The sequence below is a fragment of the Schistocerca americana genome, chromosome 9 (assembly GCF_021461395.2).
Source record: "Schistocerca americana isolate TAMUIC-IGC-003095 chromosome 9, iqSchAmer2.1, whole genome shotgun sequence".
Taxonomy (NCBI): domain Eukaryota; kingdom Metazoa; phylum Arthropoda; class Insecta; order Orthoptera; family Acrididae; genus Schistocerca; species Schistocerca americana.
Window position 1 is genome coordinate 80,211,599 of NC_060127.1, and position 27,761 is coordinate 80,239,359.

Here is a 27,761-nt window from a genome sequence, read left to right on the forward strand (position 1 = left end):
GTTATCTAACCACCCTTGTACATACAATGTAACACTTTCATCTACACCATTACAGAAAAAGATTTTTTTCCAGTAACTAAATTTGGTGTTTTGCCCTGCAAACCCGTTTTTTAGTGTGAGAATTCAGAGCTGTAAGAGAGACAGTTACATTGGTGGAAATGTGTGAAAAATAATATTGTTCATTATTTCTTATGAGTAATTTCCAGTTTATATTGGCAGCTAATATTTTGCACGCAGAATTCTTACAAAGTTGACCAAAACAGCAACAACAAACCAGGTGCTTAATGGAATCTATTCCATAAAGTGGCTATGGCGTTTTACAAGTGAATACTGAAAATGAGAAACCCTAGGAACTGTAGCAGGCATTGGGTGATGCAGGTTGACATCACTGATTGCAGCCAGACACAGAATAGTGTGACTGGAGACTATAGAAGATTATCGACACAATACACACCATTCTTTGTTCCTTAACTCCACAGCAATTACTAAAAGGTGTTTGTAAAAGACTACACATCCAACTCCTTATATAAGTGTATACTTTGAAAGCGATCACGCTGTAAGGAGTACACTTTTTCAACTTTTAAGCCCCTTTTACATGACTGACTTTCTTGTCCGAAGTGAGTACTCGACACAAGTCATTTTCGTTTACACGCCAGTGCCAAAAATGTATTTTGAGAGCTGTCTGCTGTGCAGTTTTTAGCATTTGACTGGTGAAAGGGAGGTTATGAGGGACTATGCTTTTCATGGAAAAACAGAAATATAGTAACAAAATGTAGGAACAAGCAGTGGTAGTAGCGTTTATTAATGACTAAAGCAGAATCCATTGTGGAAGTTCTTGTCAAAGGATGTGCGGCAAATTCTTCAGATTCCTGAGAACTGAAAGAATAGGAAAAATGCATCCACACATTTAATTTCAGAACATACACATTTATTTGCTCGACAAAATACAGGGTTATTACAAATGATTGAAGCGATTTCACAGCTCTACAATAACTTTATTATTTGAGATATTTTCACAACGCTTTGCACACACATACAAAAACTCAAAAAGTTTTTTTAGGCATTCACAAATGTTCGATATGTGCCCCTTTAGTGATTCGGCAGACATCAAGCCGATAATCAAGTTCCCCCCACACTCGGCGCAGCATGTCCCTATCAATGAGTTCGAAAGCATCGTTGATGCGAGCTCGCAGTTCTGGCACGTTTCTTGGTAGAGGAGGTTTAAACACTGAATCTTTCACATAACCCCACAGAAAGAAATCGCATGGGGTTAAGTCGGGAGAGTGTGGAGGCCATGACATGAATTGCTGATCATGATCTCCACCACGACCGATCCATTGGTTTTCCAATCTCCTGTTTAAGAAATGCCGAACATCATGATGGAAGTGCGGTGGAGCACCATCCTGTTGAAAGATGAAGTCGGCGCTGTCGGTCTCCAGTTGTGGCATGAGCCAATTTTCCAGCATGTCCAGATACACGTGTCCTGTAACGATTTTTTCGCAGAAGAAAAAGGGGCCGTAAACATTAAACCGTGAGATTGCACAAAACACGTTAACTTTTGGTGAATTGCGAATTTGCTGCACGAATGTGTGAGGATTCTCTACCGCCCAGATTCGCACATTGTGTCTGTTCATTTCACCATTAAGAAAAAATGTTGCTTCATCACTGAAAACAAGTTTCCCACTGAACGCATCCTCTTCCATGAGCTGTTGCAACCGCGCCGAAAATTCAAAGCGTTTGACTTTGTCAGGGCTTGTAGCAATTGTAAAAGGTAAGGCTTCTGCTTTAGCCTTTTCCGTAAGATTTTCCAAACCGTCGGCTGTGGTACGTTTAGCTCCCTGCTTGCTTTATTCGTCGACTTCCGCGGGCTACGCGTGAAAGTTGCCCGCACGCGTTCAACCGTTTCTTCGCTCACTGCAGGCCGACCCGTTGATTTCCATTGCCGAATGGAGTTAGCAGTTGGTGGATTTTTGTTGAACTTCGTCCTGAAGTGTCGTTGCACTGTTATGACTGACTGATGTGAGCGCATTTCAAGCACGACATACGCTTTCTCGGCTCCTGTCGCCATTTTGTCTCACTGCACTCTCGAGTGCTCTGGCGGCAGAAACCTGAAGTGTGGCTTCAGCCGAACAAAACTTTATGAGTTTTTCTACGTATCTATAGTGTGTCGTGACCATATGTCAATGAATGGAGCTACAGTGAATTTATGAAATCGCTTCAATCATTTGTAATAGTCCTGTATATACTTGTGAATGCATCAAAAATGCAGTAAATAGCACTTTTTTGCTTTATCCTTTGTATCTTATGTTCTTGCTAAGTGCCAAATAACACTGAAAGTTATTTTTCTCATCAAGTACTTCTGACTTTTTCACTGTTGAAATAATTTTCTTTAAAACAAGTTTGCAAATTTATGCTCTTATTTATGCAATGTTCGGGCTTTTCCTATGTGAAACGTAAAATAATTGTTTTAAGATATTCCATCTTTCTTTTAAGAGAACACTAATAGTGAGAAATGCTAAGACCCTGTGCCACAAAAACAAAGCAAAAAACACAATAAACAAAATCAAAAAATCCTTTTCTACAATAGGAGTGAGCTCCACCAGAACAAATTTAACTTTCAGAGTTAGAAGACATAGCTATAGTCCCTTGTTTCTGCGCATGTGCAGTGTGCAGCACACTTGGTAATTTAGAACTCCACATTTGGCACAATCTATAAATCACTGGCACTGTAGAGACACTTACGTAGGGACGAAAAAAGAATGCATTTCGAGTAATTGATTTTGACCAGAAAGTCACTCATGTAAAATGGGCTTTACACACTTTACTATTGCATGATCACTCAAAATGATTTTTGTGTCAAAATGCAGCAATGGCTGGAACAAGATGAATGCAATGACAAGCCACTATTCAATAACAACACAAAACTCCGCCTTAGAGGAAAAAAAAAAAGTCATACCAATAATGCGAGAATCTTCAATTCAGACCACCGACTTGTCAAGAGGCTTACCAAATGAGAAGTGTACGGATGCTCCTTCGATTTTCATGAGCGTACCGTCACTGGTGATGTGTACTTTAATTCAGTAACACGTTAGATTTTGCCTTAATTGATGATCTTTCCAGTTTTATGCTTCAGTAGGACAGCACAATGCCACATTTCCATAATGGTATTGTCGCTGCTTCCCTCCATGTGGCACCAGAGAAAGGTGAGGCGACAGCAGTGCACTCAATGACAGCACCGGCATCACGACTGTCATGTACGTATTGGTTTTGAGTAAAAAGTAATAGGAATTTGTAAGGCTTTGTTCATCTGACTTGAAAAAATCATTTTGATGGCAAACATGTCATTGATGTATGTTTGCATTTTTAAATGCTTCGAATATTTAGTTTATTATGACAATGAAAATGTTATGCGTGTATTCAAGTACCCAGCAAATTTTTACTTTCGAAAGATGGTTCAAAGAATTTGCATTAAATTTTCCTTGAAAATGGAATAAAGTGCATCACTGCATTTGAAATGTTTACTGGGGCTTTTGGCAAATCTACTATGAGTAATTGCCAGCAGAGGTATTCGACCATTATTATTAATACAGTTTACTGTATTTTAGAAAAGCTGAGCAGTCGCAAACAAACAGGTACCAAATTGTTTTTTGGTGCATTTATTCCAAATGAAACGTTCTGGGCTGAGCCCATCAGATATCATGATGTAAACAATGTTCCAACTAGTTAGTTACACATTTTTTTAAAACACCAAATGTTAACGAGAAAGCACAAAATCGAACTAAGTGTCAGAACCATTTCATAACAAAAATAAGTTTTACAGTTTGTACGCTTTAGTATTCCTAATGAGGTTGGATGATTGTGGTAGATTTACAACTCCAGGTAAACCCACAAGCAATAATCACATGGACAAAGATTTGGGGACCTGGGTGGCCAAGCATAACAGAAGTGGCAGTTCAGCATATGATACCCAACGAACAATGTGTGCAAGTGCTCTTTCACACATGAAGCAGGATGTGGTGGAGAGTCATCCTACATAAAAGTTGTACCTCATAGCAGGTGTTTATCAGCTAGGCTAGGGGTGATGCAATTCTGTAACGTATTGGTGTACCTCACAACCACCACACTGACAGTTTGGTTGTTTGGTTTAAAAGGAGGGAAGGGACCAAACTTCTTGGTCATTGGTCCCTCTGACAGTTTGAGAAGCAGCACACCACACTGACAGTTTGACAAACAGCACCCCCACATTTCCTCGAAGAAAAAGGGCCTGATCACGATTGATGTGGTAAATTCATTCTGCACGGTGACTTTTGACATGCAAGTGGGTTTCCACAACAGTTCTGGGATTGTCAGTAGTCCGTATTCTGCAGTTGTGGAAAGCTCTCTGTGACACAAAATCAGTGCTGCTGCATTTTGTACGGATAGCACTGGAGGGCACGCCTTAGTGCTCTCCAAACGGTAGTGCCTGGAATGCCAGTGCGACATGCTACTTCACGAGCACTGACTTCACCCTGTGGAGATGAATCCGCTTAAGTCTCCATTTCTTCCTGAACTGTCCGAGCAGCAGTAGCACTTGTCTGGTCGCACACTATTGGAACAATCATCTAGACAATGCGTGGCTTTGAATTATGTTATCATTTTCTTCACAGAGACACTTGTCATAGGACCCTTACTCACTCAAATCCTATGGTGATATGATCATAAAGCTGCATTAGCAGATTCTACACTCTGATAGTAAAGCTTCACTAACAGCGCCTTTTCTCGTAAAGTCAACATGCCACAGTTGCTGGCGCATCTGACTCGTCTCTGACTACACTCACTGTATACTCGATTCTCATGTGGCGTAACCAACGTGTTGCTGTCCAGTGCAATCTCTCGGGCCATTTCTGCACTCATTTTTGATTACAATGAAACTCCATGCCATTTCAGGCATTTGTTTTACCTCTCTGGCCACAATATTTAGTTTTTTTTTTTTTAAATAGAAAAATGCATCTAATATTACCAGTAAACAAATTTTCTAAGTGTACTGCTGGCCATTAAAATTGCAGCATCAGGAAGGACAGCAAATGATGAAAGTGTAGCTATTTTGAATATAGGAAGAATATGTTGTTAAATTTTTAGGTAATTTGGTGTTATACTAGGTGCAAAATTTGCTACACTGTGAAGCTTTACTATCAGAGTGTAGAATCTGCTAATGCAACTTTACGATCGTATCACCACAGGATTCGAGTGAGTAAGGATCCTATGACAAGTGTGTCTGTGAAGAAAATGATAACATAATTCAAAGCCAGGCATTCTCTAGATGATCGTTCCAACAGTGTGCGACCAGACGAGTGCTACTGCTGCTCAGACAGCCACCTCTGGTACCAACAGCGGCACCTCCGTATTTAGTTAAACTGAGCTCCGATGTCAGGTATGGGCATGTCACTACATGCTGCTTCAGCTTTCTGCCAAAGTTCATCAATCATAGCAGCTGGCGAGTGGTAGAGCACAAGTTTCTTGGTAACTTGTGACCAGATGCTTCTACTGGGTTGGAGTTCTGGAGAAAATGCTGACTGTGGCAACTGCCATACACCCTCTGTACTGAGGTGGGTCAGAACGGCACTCGCGACATGTAGTCTCGTGTTATCGTGTCAGCAGATAATATCATGGAGTTCAAATGTAGGGCACAACAACTGGCCTTAACTTATTAGAAGTGTAATACCTGCTGTCCAAATTACTGCCCATGTGAGCAAGAGGTGATTGTGTTATGTAACCAAAGACAACCCGTATCATTACATTGGTCGTTGAGCTTGTATGACTGACAGTGAATGCAATCTGGCAACTTCTATTCTCCTCAGAGCCTCAATATATGACATTTGATCAGAAAGTAATGGGTAATAGCTAAGAATCTTTATTATTTGTCAACATCAGCTTCCGTATTTACTCGAATCTAAGCCGTACCTGAAAAATGAGACTTAAAATCAAGGAAAAAAAATTTTCCCGAATCTAAGCCGCACCTGAAATTTGAGACTCTAAATTCAAGGGGAGAGAAAAGTTCTACACCACACCTCCAAATCGAAACAAAGTTGGTCCATTGTAACATGAGGCACAATTGAGGTCAAATGGGTGAAGATACAGCTACAGTAGTTTGGTTCGAGTCGGGAAGTGTAACAGTTATCGTAAGCTTTACCAAGTAGTCATTGCTATGTGTCAGGAGCTCCGTCCATATTTATACGGGTACCCTTCCTTTTTCATGTCCTTCGTCTGGTTTGAATCGACTGCTTATTTTGCATTGATCTGATAAGTGCCGTTCTCTTTGTTATAGGTGTATAAGTGTTTACGTCACTCTAAGCTGAAAATGCATTGTTGTACTGTGTCATGCACTGTTTGTCACATTCTGCTAATGAGTGTTTACGACCCGTCGCCGCTCGCGGAATGACTTGCTTTTGTGTGTGCTACCACTTCTTAAAAAAAAGAAGAGAGGAATTGTCTCATAAGCGAAACAATGGCAAGAGACTGCTGTTTGTTATTACTTAGACCGCTGCTTTCTTTGATAATGATCAACAAGAACCAAATAATAGACTGCATATGATAGAAGATGTTCTGAACAAGAGTTTAGCGAAAAAACTTTTCCGTTTGAAAATTTTTGCAGACTCCTCTTTAGTACATTACATTCTGCACAGAAATATGAGCCATCTTAGATTTAAAAATCTAGTCAGTGGCCGTGCTCCATTTCTGACTGTATCACTATTCAGCATAAGAATAGTACGAATATAAACATGACACGATATGTATATTCTTGCTGTTGTCTCTCTAGTTTCGTAGTTTATTAGGCAGACAGGATTTAAATTAGATAGTAGCAAACACAAATGAATACATGGCATAATGTTTACATTCTTCTACCTTTTCATTTTATTTATTTACTGACACAGAGGTTTTGGCGCCAGTATTTATCTTTGTGCTTGCAAAGCATGTCTGTGTAGCGCTACATATATTCGATGGCAGAAGTTAGGTGTGGCGGGACCTACCAACATTTTTCAGAACTTCCACTTACTTTGATTCTAAGCCGCAGGCGGTTTTTTGGATTACAAAAACCAGAAAAAAAGTGCGGCTTAGATTCGAGTAAATATGGTAGTCCCCTTCAGAGCAATCACCCTCATATATAGTACACTTGTGCCCGCACTTTCTCCAGTCTTGGAAGCACTTCTGGAACTTACTTTTTGTTATGGTGTTGAGCTTCTTCAGCAATTTTGTTTTACTCTTGTCAGTTGTAGCAAAATGATGTCCTTTCAGGATTCTCTTCAGCCTAGGGAATAAAAAGAAGGCACACCAGGCCATGTCCAGTGAATACAGTGGCTGAGGCAACAAAATGGTTTTGTTCATTTAAAAAAAAAAGCATGGAGGTGTGAGCAGGAGCTAATCATGATGCAATTTCCACAAGTAGTTTTACCACAATTCTGGTTGTTCTTTTGATTTCTTCACGCAAACTGTGCATAACTTGCAGGTAGTATTACTAACTGACTGTATGACCATAAAGCATGAACTCGTGATGAACTATTCCATTGTAACTACAGAAAACCCTGGGAAGAACCTTCACAGGTCATCGAACTTATGAGATTTTTTATTTATTTATTTTTGTCTTGGCTCTTCAGACAATTTCCACTGGGATGATTGGGCCTTGGTTTCATCACTTCTTTAGAAGTCTTGGATCATTCTTGGTTTCATTCGGCAATTCGTAAGTAGTGCCTTCATACCATCATTTTTCATCAAAATGCAACAGTTTCAGAACAAACTTCGCTGTAACACATTTCATGTCCAAAAGAATCGAAACGATAGCTTGGCACGAGCCAAAGGATATGCAGATACCGTCGGCTACATCTCTGAACATGATTTAGCAATTTTCCAAAGCCACTGTCTTTACTTCTTCACATTATCATCAGTAATTGATATGCTGGGGCGTCCAGGGTAGTCGCCGTCTTCGACATCATCTTGAATCTCATTGGAACATTTATACCACCCATAAACTTTTGTCTTACTCATACTTCTTTGTGCCCTACAGTGGTTAGCGAATACCACACGTGTGTGTGTGTGTGTGTGTGTGTGTGTGTGTGTGTGTGTGTGTGTGTGTGTGTGTGTGTCAAACTGTACAGTCCCCTTGCCTACGTACTACTCTGATTAATAAATCAATACAAGTTTTTCTGTTATTTTGAGTTTAATATGTTGCAAGATACAGCCTCGTGTCCATGTATTATAGTGATTCTTCTTTTATTGTACTTAAGTGCAGGCAGACAGCCACCTTTCCCTTTACTATTTTATACATGCAGGCACAATGCATGTATTTTTGTTGTTATTTTGACTGTTTTAATGGGCAGTAAACATTTTAGCTTATGGATAGCAGCGGTAATAAACCACAGGAGGGGAAAATGTCTGAAGATATTATGTCTGACGAATGGTCCAGAAGTGTAACTGCAAATCTAAACAAATCCTTTAGTGGTCTTTGACAAGTAGTGTCTATCCAAGACAAAATATTTTTTCTACAATTTTGTAATGTACTTTTTGTACTTTGTACTACTGCGATGTGCGTTTTAATATGCCGATGTGCAGGCACATGACATGTACTTTTAATTGTTATTGGTCACAATTTTAATATTTGGTAAACATATTGGCATTTGCACAGCTGCAATGCTGTAAGATGAATGAGTACCAACCAGCTGGGCATCATTGTCTTTGCTAAAAATCAATTGTTATGCTAATTGTTAGTTTTGCATCATACAAAGCGCTATCTGTTGGTATTTTGTGGAATTTTTGTTTCAATTAAACCGCATGTAATATTAAGCATTTGTCAATTTTTACCCCTTTACTTACATTACTCCATGAAGTACTGAATTTTCAATGTTAACAGACTTTTGGGTCACCCTGTACATCTTCCCATCTTGAAGATACGTTTCTCAAGTCATTCCTCGTTACATTTGTCAATTTACTTATCAATAATACAACTGAACTTTTGAACAATGGTATTTGAAATACCCTGTGTAGGTCTCCACAAGTTCCTATTGAGCCCATGTATGCACTGTCGCTCTCTAATGCTTACCAGTTACTTAGCATACCAGCTTAGCTGTATCTTGTCACGTATCATTTGCATACTTCTTTCATGGCACAGTAACTTTCACAAACAGTGGCCGAGTATGGATGGACTTTCATCCATAACCTGATATGGTTCTGCTACATTTTTGAACAGAGAATTTAAGACACAGATCAATCCTACCATCAGAGCTCCGATCTACTGGACGGTTAAAGTAGTTCTCAAAATTTTAATATTCTGTGAACTACAATAACATCAAAATATTTGCATCTCCATAACAGCTCTACAAATAGAATCACATTGCATACATACATACACTGAGATTACAAAAGTCAAAGAATAGTGATATGCACATATACAGTAGGTAGTATCATGTACAGAAGGTATAAAAGGGCACTAGATTGGCAGAGATTTCATTCGTACTCAGCAATTCATGAAAAGGTACCCGACGTGATTAGGGCAGCGTGATGGAAATTAATAGATTCTGAACATGGAATGAGAGCTGGAACTAGACACAAGAGACAATCCATTTCAGCAATAGTTGTTGTTGTTGTTGTTGTTGTTGTGGTCTTCAGTCCAGAGACTGGTCTGATGCAGCTCTCCATGCTACTCTATCCTGTGCAAGCTTCTAAATTGCCTCAGAATATGTCCTACCAACTGACCCCTTCTTCTAGTCAAGTTTTGCCACAAATTTCTCTTCTCCCCAATTATATTCAATACCTCCTCATTAGTTATGTGATCTATCCACCTAATCTTCAGCATTCTTCAGTAGCACCACATTTCAAAAGCTACTATTTTCTTCTTGTCTAAACTATTTATCATCCACATTTAAATTCCACACATGGCGACACTCCATACAAATACTTTCAGAATTGACTTCCTGGCAGCAGTTATTTTGCTCCCCAAATAGCAAAACTCATTTACTACCTTAGGCATCTCATTTCCTAACCCAATTCCCTCAGCACCATCCAATTTAATTCGACTACATTCCATTATCCTCATTTTGCTTTTTTTTATATTCTTCTTATATCCTCCTTTCAAGACACTGTCCATTCCATTCAGCTGCTCTTTCAGGTCCTTTGTTGTCTCTGACAGAATTACAATGTCATCGGCGAACCTCAACGTTTTTGTTGCGGAATTCAGAACAAATTCCATGATCCATTAGGTTGTTTTAGAATCAGCCTTACACTAACACAATTGGTTTATTTTTATATTTACCTAGACATGTTTTGACACCAATGTGTCGTCTTCTGTGGGTCAAATTTTTATTTCTTAAAATTACTTTGCTAACTGAACTGTATTATTATACATTGATTTTAGTGCTTGTTTTCGTCGTCGTCTTTTTTTCTGTTTTTTGTTTTTTGGACAGCATGTCATCTGCAAAATTTTCCATCCTGTTTCCTGTCCCTGGTTGGTGTCTCAATCAGCTGCTATTTAGTGCATTGCTTTCACTCAGTTTTTCACAAATTTCCACTCACTAGTTCACCTCACATGCACTTTCATAAAATGTGGTGAAATGTGATCTGAGCAGACACTTCTGACAACACACTCAATGTGACAAGAGTGTGCTGAGAATACCAAATTTCAGGCATTACGTAATACACAGACAACAAACTGGCATACAGCCTTCACTTAACAACCAAAAGCAGTGGTGTTTGTGTAGAGTTGCCAGTGCTAACAGACAGGCAACACAGTGTGAGAAAACCACTGACATCAATGTGGAAAGTATGGCAAACATATTCATCAGGACAGTGTGGCCAAATTCATCATTAATGGACTATGGTAGCAGATGCTTCTGCTAGCAGCACAACACCACCAGCAGTGCCTCTCCTGGGCTCGTGACCATATCAGTTTGTACAAACAGAAAACCGTGGCCTGGTCAGGTGAGTACAAATTTCAGTCGGTATGAGTTAATGGATGGTTTGAGCGTGGTGCAGACTCCACAAAGCCATGGACCCACTTTGTCAACCATGCACTGGGCAAGCCAGTAGAGGCTCCATAACGATGTGGCCTGTGTTTATACAGAATGGATTGGGTCCTCTGATTCACTGAACTGATCACAGACTGGAAATGGTCATGTTCAACTACTTGGAGACAATTTGCAGCCATTCATGGACTTCACGTTCCCAAGCAAAGCACCATGTCACAGAGTCACAATTGTTCGCGATTGGTTTGGGGAACATTCTACACAATTCGAGCGAATGATCTGGCCACCCAGATCACCTGAGATGAATCCCATCAAACACTTATGCAACATAATAGGAAAATACAGATGATCACAAATTAATAAAATCCCAAGTACACTCATGCAATGGACTTTGAAAAAAATATCCTGAATCCTGGATGTCATTTTTTAGTTTCTGTGTAGCTATGAAGCCTAACCATGTATTTCACAATGAGTTCCTCTGAGCAAAAATCTTGCAGGAGCTGGCTGGAGCACAATGGAGTATATATCTCCTACCACTTGTCTTCCAACTGACGAACTGTCATCACTTTCAATCTCTAATGTAGTAACATCACATTCTACTTCACTTTCTGAGTCACTAAATTCAGTGTGAAACTCGGGATCACTACAGTCATTCTTTTTTGAAAGTACTGCCTAAACAACAATACAGGTGAGAGACTGAGAGCATGTTTTTTGTAGAGTATCCAAAGATGCACACAGTAAGGATGATATCTAGTGGCAACCACTTCAACCAAAACATGACAGCCAGGCTACAAATGTAGGGTCAGATGCCCTCTAGGAGCCGAACACTTAACTATCCATGCTGAAACAGATATAAGGGGCATTTTTTTTAAGGTCTGTTCCTAAGTTGCCCGAGTATACTCTGGATTTTCAGTTTCTGTCACACCAATAAAAACAAGATAACTCAGCAGTTTATGTTAAGGGGTAATTCCTTTTACAAACTGATCTTTGGTTTCCTTCACTGCTTGCTCTATGTGCAATTTGAACAACATGGGGGATAGGTTGCAACTCTGTCTCATTCCCTTCTCAAGAGCTGCTGCTTCCCTTTCATGTCATTCAACTTTTGCATCTACACTACCTCATCACAAGTACGATTTTGAAGTGAAAATGAGAAGGAAAAACAATAGCTAAACCGAGACCAGGCAGATCTGACATACCAAAGGACAGGGACCATCAAACATTGTGTGACCGAATGTAATAAAATCACAAGCAATCAGAGGAAGGTATGATCCAGGAGTTCCAAAGTGGAAAACAGCAGCATAGTTAGTTCAATGACTGTGTGTAGGGAGTTGAAAGGAGTGAGGTACACTGGTCAAGTGGTTCGTCATAAGCCACACATTTTTGCAGCTGATGCTAAGAGATGCCTGAGGTGTTGTAAAGAGTGATACCACTGGAACGCCACTAGACAGTGGATTACTTGAAACGAGTGATTAGCAATGCTATACCCTGTAGCACATGATGGAAGGGTTTGCTTTGGCGAATGCCCGGAGAACGTTATCTGCCATCATGTGCAGTGCCAGCAGTGAAGTATGGAGGAGGTTGTGTTACGATATGGGGGTGCTTTTTTGTGGTTAGAGTGTGGTCTCCTTATTCCACTTAAGAAAACCCTACACCTACAAATTTTACAGCACCGCATACAATAGAGAAACAATCTGGAGGTTATAACAGTTTGTATCAACACGATAATGCGTTCTGTCATAAATCGGCATCTGTGAAGTGAGATTTGTGGACTATACTTTGAACAGCTCCAAACTCCATCTTAACAGGTCTCGAAAGACCCAATGGTACTGACTTACCACCATGTCATCCTCAGTGTATAGTCATCACTGGATGTGTATATAGATGGATGTAAGATCAACACACTGCTCACATGGCTGTTGTCAGTTTTCATGACCGGAGCTGGTACTATTCAGTCAAGAAGCTCCTTAATTCGCCTCTGAGTGCATCCCACTTGCCAACAGTGCTCCACATACTGGACGGTCACCCATCAACGTTCTAGCCAAGCCTGGTAGTGCTTAACTTCAGAACCTGGTGGGAATATCTGTTACTGCTGCTGCAAGGCCATTGGGGTTTGTGGACAATAATATTTCTGAAATGAACTGAACACCTTTGGGATATGTTAAGACCTCAACTGCACTCCAGACCCAAGTACCTAATTATCACTACCTTCTCTTGAGGAAGAATGGGCTGCCATTCCTACAATACATTTAGACATCTCACTGAAATTGTCCTCAGCAGAGTTCAAACTGTCATAAAGGTGATACACCGCATATTAGTGTCCACTAATTGGTGTCCAGATACTTTTGATCAGACAGTGTACAATCTAGTTTCTGTACACATTAAAGATAACATTTCACTTATTGTACTCTTATTTTATCCTTGAGAAAACAAGCTAGTCCACTCAAAATTGCCAAAAGCTTTTCCAAAGGCTACAAATACTATAAATGCAGCTGCTGCAAGATTCTGCACGATAAGTCCTAGTATTAGAAACTCCTCTTATCTCACCGCCAAAGAAGGTACAGCACTGGCAACAGTGCACATACTGCTATAAGCAAAGAATTAACTAATTGACACACATCATACTGGTGATCCTACTCTTCTTTAATAATGTAAAAGGCCGATATCCTAATTAGAATGTCAGTATACAACTCATGGTGAAACTGGCTGAAATGTATGCTGTCAAATACTCCCACGACACATAAATCACATCTGGATTAGCCATGGAAGTCGATTAATTTACCCTATCATTTGCATCCCGAAGTGAGAAGAACTGCAGAGAGCCAAGGGACATCAGACCACTTGTTTTACTGAATTCATGAAGACAGAATGCTGAATACACTGTAAATGAAAAGGACAGATGCTGTGCATATGTAATGTCTGCCATGCTTTGTCAGTCCAAAATGTTTCAGGATTGGATTCATGAAAACTAGAAGTACATTAAGATGGCATTTTAATGCTTCAGGTGTGCTATGTACTCTTCCTGCGACAGTAAAATGCACAGAACATTGAAACAGTGATATGAAACTGTCAAAAAACTTCTTGGGATGTTGTTCAGTTCACATGTCACATTGGCCAGCGTGTCAGTTATGTCTCAAAGCAGTGACCCTTCATGAGAATTTCTGCATTTTTTTGTCTTATGGTATGACCATACTGATGGTAAGTCTTGTCATCCATTATGTCTTTTCCCAGGAAAGAACTGTCTGCATTTTGCATTTCACTCAAGTCATGGCAGGTGTCCACGCGTTGTCTTTTTTGTTTGGAAGTCAAGGTTTGCAGGACAAACTTTGCATTCACTTTTCTCTTTTTCAAAATATTCTGGAGAACGTCTTAAAACACTTAATTTAGAGATGTTACCCCAGTACGATTTGTGACAACAACATTGACAAATTACAGTTACATGTCCATTACTTAACACTGTTTGCTTACAACTGGCTGGTTGCTCAAATGCGCATCCATTGTTTGCAGCTGTCATTTGAAGCTGCCACAACACTTACTGTGCAGATGCAGCTTGCATAACACTGCTGATGTCATTTACACAATATGAATAAAATCAGTCTCTGAACTTTTTGGACGGATGGAGTATTCTTGTGCGTGGAGTGCCGATAGGTGTGGAATTTCTTTATGTGCTTGCAGAAGCACTATGCTCTACCAATTGAACAGATCTACTACACTCAGATTCCATTCGTTTGCACATCTACACAACATATGACTGCTCAGCACTATACAAGTCACAAGCAGTTTAGCGAAAACATGAATAAACACACTGTAAGGTACGAAATTGTCTACTGTGCTATCTACAGGCTGCAACAGCATTTCCACTGCCAAACCCCAACACAAATACCAAATCGGCATTGTCAGCTTTAGCAAATACGTGCAGCATCCTTGAACAATAGAATACAGTAGAATTGGCCAGCAACTGGAGTACCAACATGAGGAACAATACTTATCTCTGTAGCCAGCTGTATCCATATAACCTGCCGGACATATGTTACATGGAATGTTTTATTCAAATTAGTCTGTACTACCATCTCCTAAAACATTTACACTCTGTATATATTGAAACCACACAGATCATTACTGAAGCAACAAACACACGACTACTACATTTTACCAGATCAGCAACCTAGCGGCAGATGAGTGCAGAATGTTGCAGAAATAGAGTGGAACATTGTCTTCTTAGCTGTAGATATGCGAAAAGACCAACTATCTTTATATTTACACACTGTGTAAACTATTGTATAGAACATGCCAGAGTATGTCTTGTACCATTGCCACTTATTCTTTTTTTCTGCTCCTCCCATAAAAGAACGGAGAGAAATGATTGCTTGTGCACCACTGCATGGGCCCTAAACTCTCTGTCATAAAAGTGCTTGCGAGATAGGAACATTGGAGGCAGTGGCCCAAATGTGACATTTCAACTTTGTCAATAGCGTTTCATGAAAAAGATCACTATCTTCATCAAACACATTTATTTTGTTACAGAATTAAGTAATAAATTATAGGAAGTGTTCAACTGAATAGGTACGAAACATTGTAACAACCAAATTGGCTGAAATTTGTATATGCCGCTTGGGGATAATGTAGTGAGACATCTATGGACACGAATGTAGTGTCTGGCGTAGTCACGTAAACGTGCTCTTGACGCAGGAGAGAAACAAGCAGTCGTGTGTTCCATCCATTTGGCAGAGCCATGCAGTCAGGACATCATGGCGTTCACATTGCAAAATTCAACTATCAAGGAGCAGCGGAAGGGGTTAAACTGGCCTATATTCGTCACCGGATGGTGGCCGTATACAAGGGAGACTGTGTTCCTGCCAAGGTCAGTTAGAAAGTGGAGTGCCCATTTTAGTAAAGGCCGGGAGTGTCCATGTGGTGACCTGAGGCCAGGCCAGGCTAACTACCAATCACGGCAGAGCTCATAGACAGGGCAAACGACCTGAAGCGATCAGCGTGTCACAATGCAAATGTTGACAATGATGGTGTGGGCCAGTGCTGGAACGGTGTGGACAATTTTACACAACAGGTTGGGTCACTGGAAGGCGCGCGGAGTGGGTTGCAAAGATGCTCAGAAAACTGCAAAAGCAATTGAATATGGGGCGGCACCTGTTCCGGTATCATTAATACCTCGTTCTCCTGGAACGGATTGTCGCTGGCGACGAGAACTGGTACTGTCACTTTGGGCCAGAGACAAAGCGGGACAGCATGCAATGGATGTGTGTACTGTTACCTGCCCTAAAAAATTTGAATCTGTGCCCCTCAGCAGGCAATATAATGCTCACCATCTTTTTCAGCATCTGACTTCCGATATTCATTGGATTCCTAGAGCACGGAAAAACTGTTAATAGTGATGTGCATTGTGAGACACACTGTAGCCTATGCAAATCCATCAACAGCAAACAGCTGGACAGCTCACAGATGGAGTGATTCTGTTCCACGATAATGCACAGCCACACATCTCTGAGGTCTCACAAAGCATAATGGTCAAGTTCAAGTGAAACCAGCTTCAGCATCTGCCCTACAGCCTGGACATGTCACCCTGCAACTTCCACATGTTTAATCCACTAAAAATACATATCAATGGGAAGGACATAGTGACAACCGGCTTTTGCCACGGCCACAGGCGTTCTGGGAACAGAATCCTCCTTTGGGTCTAAACAGTGGTATAGTTGTGCTCAGGCCTCTGGTGACTACTTTTGAATAAAGACTTCAATTATATCCACAGTGTAATTTGGACCTCTTCTTTTGAACAGCCTCATAAAATAATTAAGAGACCCTGCCTCCAGATTTTCTAATTGTCTCCAAGATGAGGATGAAACAGAAATTACATTATCGTTCACTCTGTAACAAAGTGATTCTTGGCAAGGTTCACTTTAATGCAACCCCTTTCAAACTGTCACTGGTGGTCACCACAGTGGCAGTGGCCCTCAGAGAGACTCCTTCCTCGGTTTGAAGAACTGCAGGAACACAAAAATGCCCTCCTGAGAAGTGGTTGGCAGTTAGGACTAGCCAGGTAATGGCAACCTAACAGATCTGCAGAGTTCTCTCAGAACTTTGCTTTTAAGAGGGACACAACTTTTTGTAAGAACAGTTGTTTAGCGCAGCTACAGGAAACAGGGCCTACCCTGACAGTCTACTGTTTTCTTGTTGGGAAGAAATTTTTAACCAGGACCCGATAGGCCTCGCTTCTGTCAGTGTACCGAACAAGTCGACATGTAGTGTCCGTCACAAAGGACCTCATCATAGGTGCTGTGATGGAAAGTCTGATTCTGAGGCCTCATGCAGTTTATTGGAGAAGTCAAGCCTTTGAAAATCAACTGTAACAATCACAATACATGAGAGTTGAATGGACTACACCAATCACACGATCTGAAGACAACTGCATGTTGCCGTCCGCATAACATGGCAAAATGCTACAACTTACTGGCTAGGTAACACATCATTGTGCTCCACTCTTGCTCCTCAATGCTAGTATATCTCCCTCCCTAGTTCATCACAACCCTACCCTGGCTTACTTGTAACATTTTTTGCTTGGTCACACGGAAAATCTGACATTCAAAAGCAGTACGCTCTTTCCTATCAATTTCAGTGCGACATATTAGTTTTCCTAATTGTTTGTAAATCTTAAATGCAGAATACATTTCAGTTAGTAAGTCAAATTTGGGCTCCTCTCGCTGTTGTTGTTATTATAGTACAGCCCTTCCTATTTGCTTACATCCCCATAATAAGCTCCAATTAATCGGTCCTCAAACCGACTAGTTGTTTTGACACCTGTAAGTAGAATCAAGTCAGACATTACTGGGGCCACGTTACATTGTCTTCCATGGGTTTCACCTGTCGGGGGATGTGGAAGATTTAAAGGACATGACTAAGTTGAGCAGCCTACAATTAATATTGTATTTGAATATTACACACGTTTCTCCTACTCATCTGCATTAAATTACATTTCTCTACTGTTTGGCCAGATAGAAATTCTGCCAGAATCATAATGAATCCCTCTACAATAACCCAACGAAAGCACTTTCTGATGCACCGTGTCATCATCAGCCAACAGTCTCAGATTGCTGCCCACCCTAACCGTCAAATCATGTACGTACATTGGGAACCAGAATGGTTCTATTCCACTTTCCTTAGGTACTTCTGACAATACCTTTGTCTCTGATTAACACTTCCCACCCAAGACAGGGTATTACTTAAAGCGTGTTCAAGCCAGTTGCATATTTGAGAACCGAATCTGTATACTTGGACCAATGTTAACAGTTTACACTATGGTACAGTATCGGGAAACTTAAGAATGTGAAATCTGTCTTTATAAGCAATGATATGACTGTTACCTTTACTGTAAAAAACAGCCTACACCTGACAATACTACACTTCTTGTCTTCAGAAGCGCACTCTAAGATATCTGTTTACTTTTGTCCTTTCATCAACAAACAGTGAAAACTGTGAACAAGAGAAGCAATCAGCCTGCTCAAATTAACCTATTATTATTATTATTATTATTCTTTGAAGTAAAGAACCTACCCAACTTTCCCCTACACTTCCTCTGTCAAAGTCTGGATTGCCAGTCATTCCATTCCAGTTTGAACTTGATACACCTCCTTATAAACTATTAGCACCTCTTAAATAGCTCGTATTTAATTTGATTCACTGCACTGCGTATATTTGGAGTCTTTACTGTATCCCAAAATAAGACTCCATATGACTTTTCCATTCACTATCACTCCCATCTCTACTGCACAGACTTTCTTTTCTCCTGATATTCTGCGATCATACAAAAAACTTATGTCCCAAAAACTCAAAATAAAATACCGTATCCATCTATTCGTCATTAGACCTACAAATGAATTAAGTGTATCATTCCATATTTTGTGTGACAATGCTCCAAAGTCCTGTTTTTAATAATGAACGTAAATAAAGATTTCACCTACCCACATTAAAATATTAACTCTTTCGCTGCTCCAGATGTGCTCTCTGCATTCTGTGCTAAAGCGTCTATTGTTTCAGCTGTACTGCTTGAAAAATGCTAGTGTCTGCACCGAAAGATGATGTTCCAGCCAATATGAAATGCTGATCATCTCGTCTTCCGAAAACTATTACGTGAAAAAATTTGATTTTTACACATCTTACGGTCTAGCATCTTTACTCGATAAAGAATTGAATTTCTTTACTGTGCTGCATCAAATTAAGTGAAACAGCATGAAATTTATGTAAACTTTGCATATGGATGATTTTATCTCATACATTACAGTGAATGAAATGTAGATACGATATTGAAATTTCATTTAAAATTGAGAGTAGAATGATACATCATTTCATTCTCGAGTTACTGCGTTTCACATTCAAAGGACAATCACATACAGCTCGTCCATTCACATTCTTGTGTATCATGAATCGTCGTCATAACAATTGTTAACAACTCATGTGAGAGGTCAGTGGCTCAGGACACACACATACGTCCATAGTACTGTATGAAAACCCAAGCGGCATGTGTGTTCATGCCCACAGCACATGGGGAACGGCTTAGCGGGATGTGTACACACATTCATAGCAGTGAAAGAGTTAATGATAATTAACACACTACAGCTAAGGGTATATATATTTAGTCCAGAAACCAAAGTTTACTTCACAGAACACCCAGAACTGAGCTTTATCAAATAGAGTAATATTGTAAACTCAAACTTTTCAGTTCCATGCCCCTCACAAAAGAATAAACCCACCACCTATACTACACAGTACAGATAATAATTTATTGATAATCTGACCTTGGTAGTCCTGATTCTGCTTCTGTCCTTTGTCCTGGGAAATAAGAAAATAAACCTCAGTCAACTGTGAAAAATTTAAGAGAATAAAATGAAACAAAAAACAGTAAGACACATACTATGCTGGCTTACAATTAATTTGACAGTGAAATTTTTATTCAAGCAAAATTTCCATAGATACAACTACTTTTAAAGGAACTGCTGCTAGCAACATCTAATTCTGAGAATGGTGTATTACATTACAATATAGTTTCTATGGAGGTAACCTTATCAAGACCCTGAAACAGAAAACAGTACAAAACAACGTAATTTAATCCAAGTGACATAAATATGTTAACCCAATAGCACAATGAAAATTTCTTGAAGTACAAAATGATCGAATTAATATAATTAATAATGGAAGGAGTAACAGTATAGTCACACATTCAGTGACTGACAGGCTCATAAATTGCCAAAAAGCTTCTGGACAATGTTTATCTTTAGAATGCAGCACCAGCACAGTGTTGGTTTGGGTGTGTGCTTTGCCTGTCAGTTAATTCTGAAGGAGGACACTGTCTGAAACTAGCAACAATTTCTATATTGCTTACATGGCTGTTGAGTTTTCAACATGGATGCTATATAGACGAGTGATTAATATTTCCATTCTTTGTTTAAGTCGGGCCATCGCAGTACTGTAACAAATTAACATCAGCTAAGCAACGACTGTCATACTATTTGCAATGTTTGCTGTAAGTTGCAATTTTTCTTAAACAAGAATGTAGTTCATGTAGTTAAGTGTAAAATGTCCCAATGTGCGTGTTCTTGTTTCACGTTTGTGCAGATGAAGTGTAAATACGTCAGCTCCAGACATTAACAAGGTGCACCTGCAAATAAACACCTCCACTCACACAGCAGATGGTTTGTCCTTTGGTCGTTATGGTTGGGTGGTGCGTTGGACGTCGAGGAGCAAAGAGGGTGCGAGCAAGAATGTAAGTGATCATAAACAAGCAAAGAATCATTGTAAGAACTGTCATTCTCTTGACTGCTAATGTGAAAGCAGCACACATTTAAGGTGCAATCTGTCATGAGTTACAAAATAAGATAGATCTGTTCACCCATTATTGTAACTGAAGCAGTACAAGGAAAACATTGTGCATAAACTCCCTTAAATAAATTTTTCTCTTTCATGTTTTCTATTATGCGCATACTGCATATGCCCTGACTACTTAAAGTTTCCAAATTCTTACCCATGTTGTATTTCACTACACTTTATTATTCACACTTACAATTTACAGCCTACTGGTAACAATAGTGTAACTAGTTCACAACTAAACATTTTACTCAACGTAATATTCATAATTTATGATACCTGTAAACTGAGTGCACTCCAAAATTCGACTCCGCCAAAAATGGTTTGTTTTTCAATCAACATACCTCATCATTCTCCAGTTTTCAAGGAACATTTGACTTTCCCAGAAACTGTGTGTTTCAAAAGTTACACTTATTCAAAATTATCATCCTCCAGAATATTCAAACCAAAATGTGTACTCGGGCTAAAACTGTGCTGTTATAGTTTTATGGCCCTGACCTGTTTCCAGAAATTAATAACTTTCCCAGAATAACAAGTAACTTTGTGATAAAACTCTATTATGAAATTTAATTTTCCAGAAAATTCTTGGTAGGCTTAGGAAAACTGATGTACCTTAAAACTTCCCCCTCATAAAATGGCATCCACCATTTATAACAATTTAAGGGGATGCAGCTTATTGGTAAACATTTACTTCACTGCCTATTGTATCTTTGTATATTTTACTTCTAGCTCTTTTATGCTGCCATCTAAAATGCAGCTGTCTTATACGTTATCATTTTGTTGTTTTTGAACTACGCACTTCATTATACTGGCTTTGCACACAAAATCACAGCGTCTCATCATCAGTAATTATTTATTATTATTATTATTAGAATTAAAAAACAGTCTAGGTTGCAATTTGTTCTTTTATTAACAACATGTTTCGCCTTTATGGGACCATCTCCAGATTATTTTAAAATTTTTCTTTTACAACTCATTAAAAACAATAAAATGGCTCTGTGCTAGACTGAAGCACGTGAAAAACCAGACCGATCTGCCTCAACCTTTCCGCATGCTTCAGTCTCGCACACAGCTGTTTTATTGCTTTTAAAATGTTGCAAAAGAAAGGTTTAAGATAATCTGAAAGTGTCACACAAAGAGGAAATGTGTTGTTAATAAAGGAACAAGTTGCAACCAAGACCGTTTTTTAATTCAAATTTTTGACATACAGCCTAATGAGCAGAAGAAATTTCAACTATTATTAATCATGTCTGGTGTATTCATATGGTCACCAATCCAAGTACTAACTGGGCCTAACATTGCTTATCTTTGATGAATATTAGAAATCTGTGTTACTGCATTGATAAAGCTGTGTGTCGACATAGCATACAACGTTTATTATTTAAGACCAAGGAACAGCTAACTACTGCAAATCCAAAGAGTAAACATATATATCACTGAACATAAATACTTTGAACACTGTGTGCTGTCACTACATTCACCACTTCAATACCCGATCACCACGTCACTTCCCTGCTAGTGTCAACGATATTTGACATTTGAGCAACATGGCATTCCACTCACTTGATCATTTGCTTTATGGGGCCCAGTGTAGTATTTTGTGAACTGCCATTCATTGCATGTTGTGGTGGAGTCACGTCTGCAGCAGTATCCATGAGTTTGTCATTCGCTGATTGGTGTGAATGGTTCATGACGGGCTGCTTGCTGGTTGGTGGGTGCTCAGTTTTCCCAAGTAGGTGGAGCATCTGCATTGCCTGTGGCAATGGATGAGCTGCAAAATGTGGATTTCAGGCAAACCACAGAGACCGTGCAGCAAACATTCATAATGCTGACCTTTAACATCTTTTCATCCCTGTTGAGGATTTTGTAAAGTCCGTCATACGAGTGGTTTGTGTACTGTGTCGTGCCAAATAAGGACTTCGTCACATATTGCTGCTGTTGTTGTGATCTTCAGTCTGAAGACTGGTTTGATGCATCTCCCCATGCTACTATATTCCATGAGAGTCTCTTCATCTCTGAGTAACTATGGCAACCCAGATCCTTCTGAATCTGCTGACTGTATTCATTTCTTGGTCTCCCTTTACAATTTTTATCCCCACATTTACCTCCAATACTAAACTGGCGATCCCTTGACGTCTCAGAATGTGTCCCATTAGCCAATCCCTTCTTTCAGTTGTGCCACAAATTTCTTGTCTCCCCAATTCTGTTCAGTATCTGCATATTAGTTACATGATCTAGACATTAATCTTCAGCATTCTTCTGCTAACACCACATTTCATAAGCATCAATTCTCTTCTTGTCTAAACTGTTTATGCTCCATGTTTCACTTCCACAAATGGCTACACTTCACACAAAGACCTTCAGAAAAGACTTCCTAACACTTGACTCTGTATCTGATGTTAACACATTTCTCTTCTTCAAAAATGCTTTTCTTGCCATTGCCAGTCTACATTTTATATCCTCTCTATTTCGGCCATCATCGGTTATTTTCCTATCCAAACAGCGAAACTCGTATACTATGAGTACTTTAAGTGCCACATTTCCGAAACTACTTCCCTTAGCATCACTTGGTTTATCTGACTACGTTCCATTAATGTCCCTGAAAACAAGATGACGACGACTTATTTGGCCCATGATGCTACAGGGCGGACATGCAAGATTTGCGCCCATAACTTGGAGATGACATTTGATGCATGAATATAGTCAATTAGGTGTATTCTCCAGGAATTCACTTGGTCGTCGTATTGTTTGCCCATATAAGAGATCAGCTGCTGTAGCCTTGACATCTTCTTTAAAGGGTGCATGGAGGCTCACAAGCACATGGGTAATGCTTCCATCCAATGAGGTGACTCGCAACAGTTTAATGCTGCTTTTAATTGCTGGTGCAGTCATTCCATTAAGCCTGTTAGCTGCAGCATGGTAAGCTGCAGTGCAGCTTACCAGCTTCACACCCAACAGAATGGTGTTTTAAACAAAGAACAACTCAAACTGGTGGCCGTTACCTGTGGTGACAGGAAGAGGTATGCTCAAACAGGTAACATATCCTTGAAAGAATATGGCTGCCACTTTTTCAGCAGTTATATTATTCACAGGGAAGGCTTCTGGCCAACATGGATTAGGGTCCATGGCTGTGAGACAGTAAGTGAAACCTTCATATGGTGGTAATGATCCCACTAGGTCTAAATGGAGGTGCTCGAATTGTTGAATGGAGGTATAAATGTGCCTATTGGTGTGGAGGTATAAATGTGCCTAGTGGTGCTTTGACATGTCAGATTGTTTTATTCCTCTGCCAAGCAATGTACTTTCACACAAACAGTTTGCAATCCTTATCCACACCTGATCACATGAAAGCGTGCTTCACAAGATTCACCATGCGTAGACCCTTGGACACGCGAAGTTATGCAGTGACACCATAGCTTCATGTTGAAGCTGCAAGTAAGCAAACAGTCACATCTTTGCGATTGAAACATCACAATACATCTGTATGTTAACCGATGTTACTGCAGGCACAGGCTGGTTGTTTGCTTCAGTACTGTGTGTAGCTCTGGATCAATCTTTTGTGACCTCACTGTGGATTCGTAATTGATTGCTGTCGTGAGCGTTTTGAAGCGAGTGTGTTCATTGGAATTTTCAACTAACCTTGAATGTGGACAACATACATCATAAATTGGCTGAGATTAAGTAGGTGGCATAGCTGTTGTGGCAATAATCTGTCTGTCTTGTGATGAAAAGCAAATGACAGCTGTTTGAGGTCGATGATCAAAGTAAACTGCTGCCCTTTGAGCATATGGCGCATAAAACATGCAATCGTATGTACAGCCTGGTTGTGCTGGTGATAGCTTTTGGTTGAAAACTGCATGAGGCTGCCAACACAGCTCTATTCGTCGCTGTAGCATGGTGTCTATCGCTGTTGCTGCATAAAAGTGAGGGGGGCCCCGAGGGGCCAGATGTGCTAACATCATAGTTTCAGTGACGACGGTTCTCACTTCCACTAAAGCTGCTTCTGTCTTCATGGTCCACACAATTTAATTCTTCGGTTGTGGATCACCTATAAACAAGTCATTTAACGGAGTCATCAATTGTGCGGGATTACATACGAAATGGTTGTAGAAATTTATAATGCCAAGAAACAGTAGCAGTTCCCAGACCGTGTCTGGCCATGGATATTCGAGTATGGCTCCCACACCCTCTTGTGACATCCAGATTCCTTTGTCACCAACAGTGTATCTGGGGAATTGCACTTCTTTCATTTCAAACTCTCACTTCAAAAGGTTAATAATAAGTCCCTGCGAACAAAGTTGGTTGAAGATTTGGCAGAAATGCTCCACACGTTCCGATTCTGAAACAGACATCACCAAAATATCGACAGTATACCTCCATGAAACGTTGGAACGTTTGTGGTGGTGCATAGTCCGAAGGGCACTCCCATAAACCCAAAGAAACCGAACAGAGTAGTAATGGCAATTTTGTCTATATCTTCGGGCATGACAAGTATCTGATGATATGCACACACAAAAGATGTATTTGCCATATACGTTGTGTGCAAAGTCCTCAATGTGTGGAATTGGATACCCATTTGGATTGTGCTCACATTGAGTTGTTGGTAGCCACTGCACAGACATTAACCATTGTTCTTCTTTGGTACAACCTGTAACAGCTCGCCCCAGATACTGCTTTAGGGTCGACAAATTCCTTATGCAACCATGGACAAAAACTCTTTTTTTACTACCGTAAGCTTTTCAGGTAGTAATTGATGAGGCCATGAATGGATTGAAGGTCCTGGGGTAGGGAGTATATAGTACAATGTGGTATGTTGTGGTTCGTACAGTAATACCAGTGACACAGCACAGTCTTCCATAGTTGGTTAAACTGGTAGGAGTGTTGGGGTTGGTAAAACACCATAAAATGACAAGAAATTGGCCTCCAGACAAGGGTGGCTCACATCTGCCACTCCAACTTATGCCTTAGATCTAGAAAGAGAAACACATCTCACAAAACCATACATTACATCAAAGAATTGTCGGTGGAGAAAAGGTGGTGGTCACTGCAGCTGCGGCATGGCAGAAAAGCAGTTGGACACACTGACACCTCTGCTCCCGCATCTAACAAAAACTGCTGTTTCATGTATCGCTTTATGACGAATAAAGCGAAAGCTGCCATTCAATAAGCTAGACGCTGTTGTCACTGACTCACTGTAGCAGTCCCCATATCACATAGCGTGTTTCATTTCCATGCTTCCAAACCAAACTTCTGGTACCAACAGGGCACAATGTTTGCAAATTGGTGACTTGGGGCATAACTTATCGATTTGCACTGATATAGATATGAGGGGCACTACACAGGTGCTATCCACCTGTGGGCATACAATTGCAGCATTTGTGATAGGATATATCTCTGAAATGCAGTTTGAGTGAGTGCATCTAAAATCACTGGCGCACACCGTTAATATTTCCTGCGCTTCAGGTGGTAGTTGTGACAGCCAGATGTTCCGTAATATATATCATCACTGACAGCATTGCTCACAAGAATCCACAGGCAATGAAGCAACTACCAGGGTGTGCACTCTCCCATGTCGTCGGTACGCCTTTTCACCTCAAGCTGCATCAGGTGGGTGATCAGAGCACCCTTAATCGCCACACATCGATCGAAGCTCGGCAGCACAACCATAATGTCTTGCACCTCCATAGCTATGCCCTTGTTTAGTGCTGCGACAAGGTAGCTGTACCTAGCCTCATCCCCTGTCACCTGCACCAACACAAACTGGCTAACTGCGAGAACCATAATACAGGGATTTGCTGCCAGAATGGTACGGGTTTAATCCAGACTCTGCTGATTATTGCACCTATAGGTGGCTCGATCGTAGGTGGTGTGTCCTCATAGAGATATGACAACAAGATCCGTAAGAAACATGCAATGCACTGCAGCTGGTTGTTTCACATAAATCAGGCGGTTGAAATGTCGCAGCAAGGTTGCTTCCGAACAGGCTACGTATTCCAAACATGTCGAGTTCACCATTAACGTTGGGTATTCATGCTACGCTAAGATAGTAGTATTGATAAAGTGATGTACCCACACAGTTTATAACAGTTATTATTTCAAACCAAGGAACAACCAACTACTACAGACCCCAAGACTAAACATGTATCACTGAACTTATCTACAGACAGTGGAAACTCACTACCACCCTGGACTGGTACAACTGAATCACATCCTTCGCAGGTACAACTGAATCACATCCTTCGCCAGGGCTTTGATTACCTGTCATCATGCCATGAAATGAGGGATATCCTACTCGAGATACTTGCCACCCCTCCTAAAGTGGTGCCCACCCAACCTCCACGACATCCTAGTCCACCCCTATGCCACTCCTAATCCCAACCCCTTGCCATAAGGATTACATCACTGTGGAAGATCCAGGTGCAAAACCTGCCCAATCTACCCATCCAGAATTTCCAATTCCAATCCTGTCACAATTTTATCCTACCCCATCAGGGGCCAGGACACCTGTGAAAGCAGCCATATGTTATTTACCAAGTCTGCTGCAATCACTACACAGTTTTTTATATTGGTATTACTACCATCCATATGCCCACCAGGATGAACGGCCACTGCAAAACTGTCACCAAGAGCAAAGTAGACCATCTCGATCCTCATTTCTCCTCTTCGTCCAGTTGTCACTTTTTTTGTTTTCAGGTTCTACAATTTTTCCAAGAATTTTCCTTTCTTTCTTTCCCAGTTCTTGCCATTCACTTCTTTTATTCAGTGTTGGATGTTCAGATCCATAAAGTACTTCCTAATTAATTACTGCTGTGTAGGATTTAATTTTTGCCTGGAAAAATCCGATCTTTTATTATATCAGACTTTGGCAAGTTTGTACGCTAAATCCATTTTCTCCATTTTTCTTTA

General features: G+C 40.3%; 1 protein-coding gene across 3 annotated transcripts in view; it reads right to left on the reverse strand.

Moving 5' to 3' along the window:
- Window positions 1–27,761, reverse strand: part of LOC124550613 — a 176,391-nt gene that overhangs the window by 16,338 nt on the left and 132,292 nt on the right. For all 3 annotated transcript variants that reach the window (XM_047125334.1, XM_047125332.1, XM_047125333.1), the window contains exon 7: window positions 19,790–19,823. In XM_047125334.1, coding sequence (XP_046981290.1) covers window positions 19,790–19,823 — 34 coding nt within the window. The remainder of the gene's footprint in view (window positions 1–19,789; window positions 19,824–27,761) is intronic.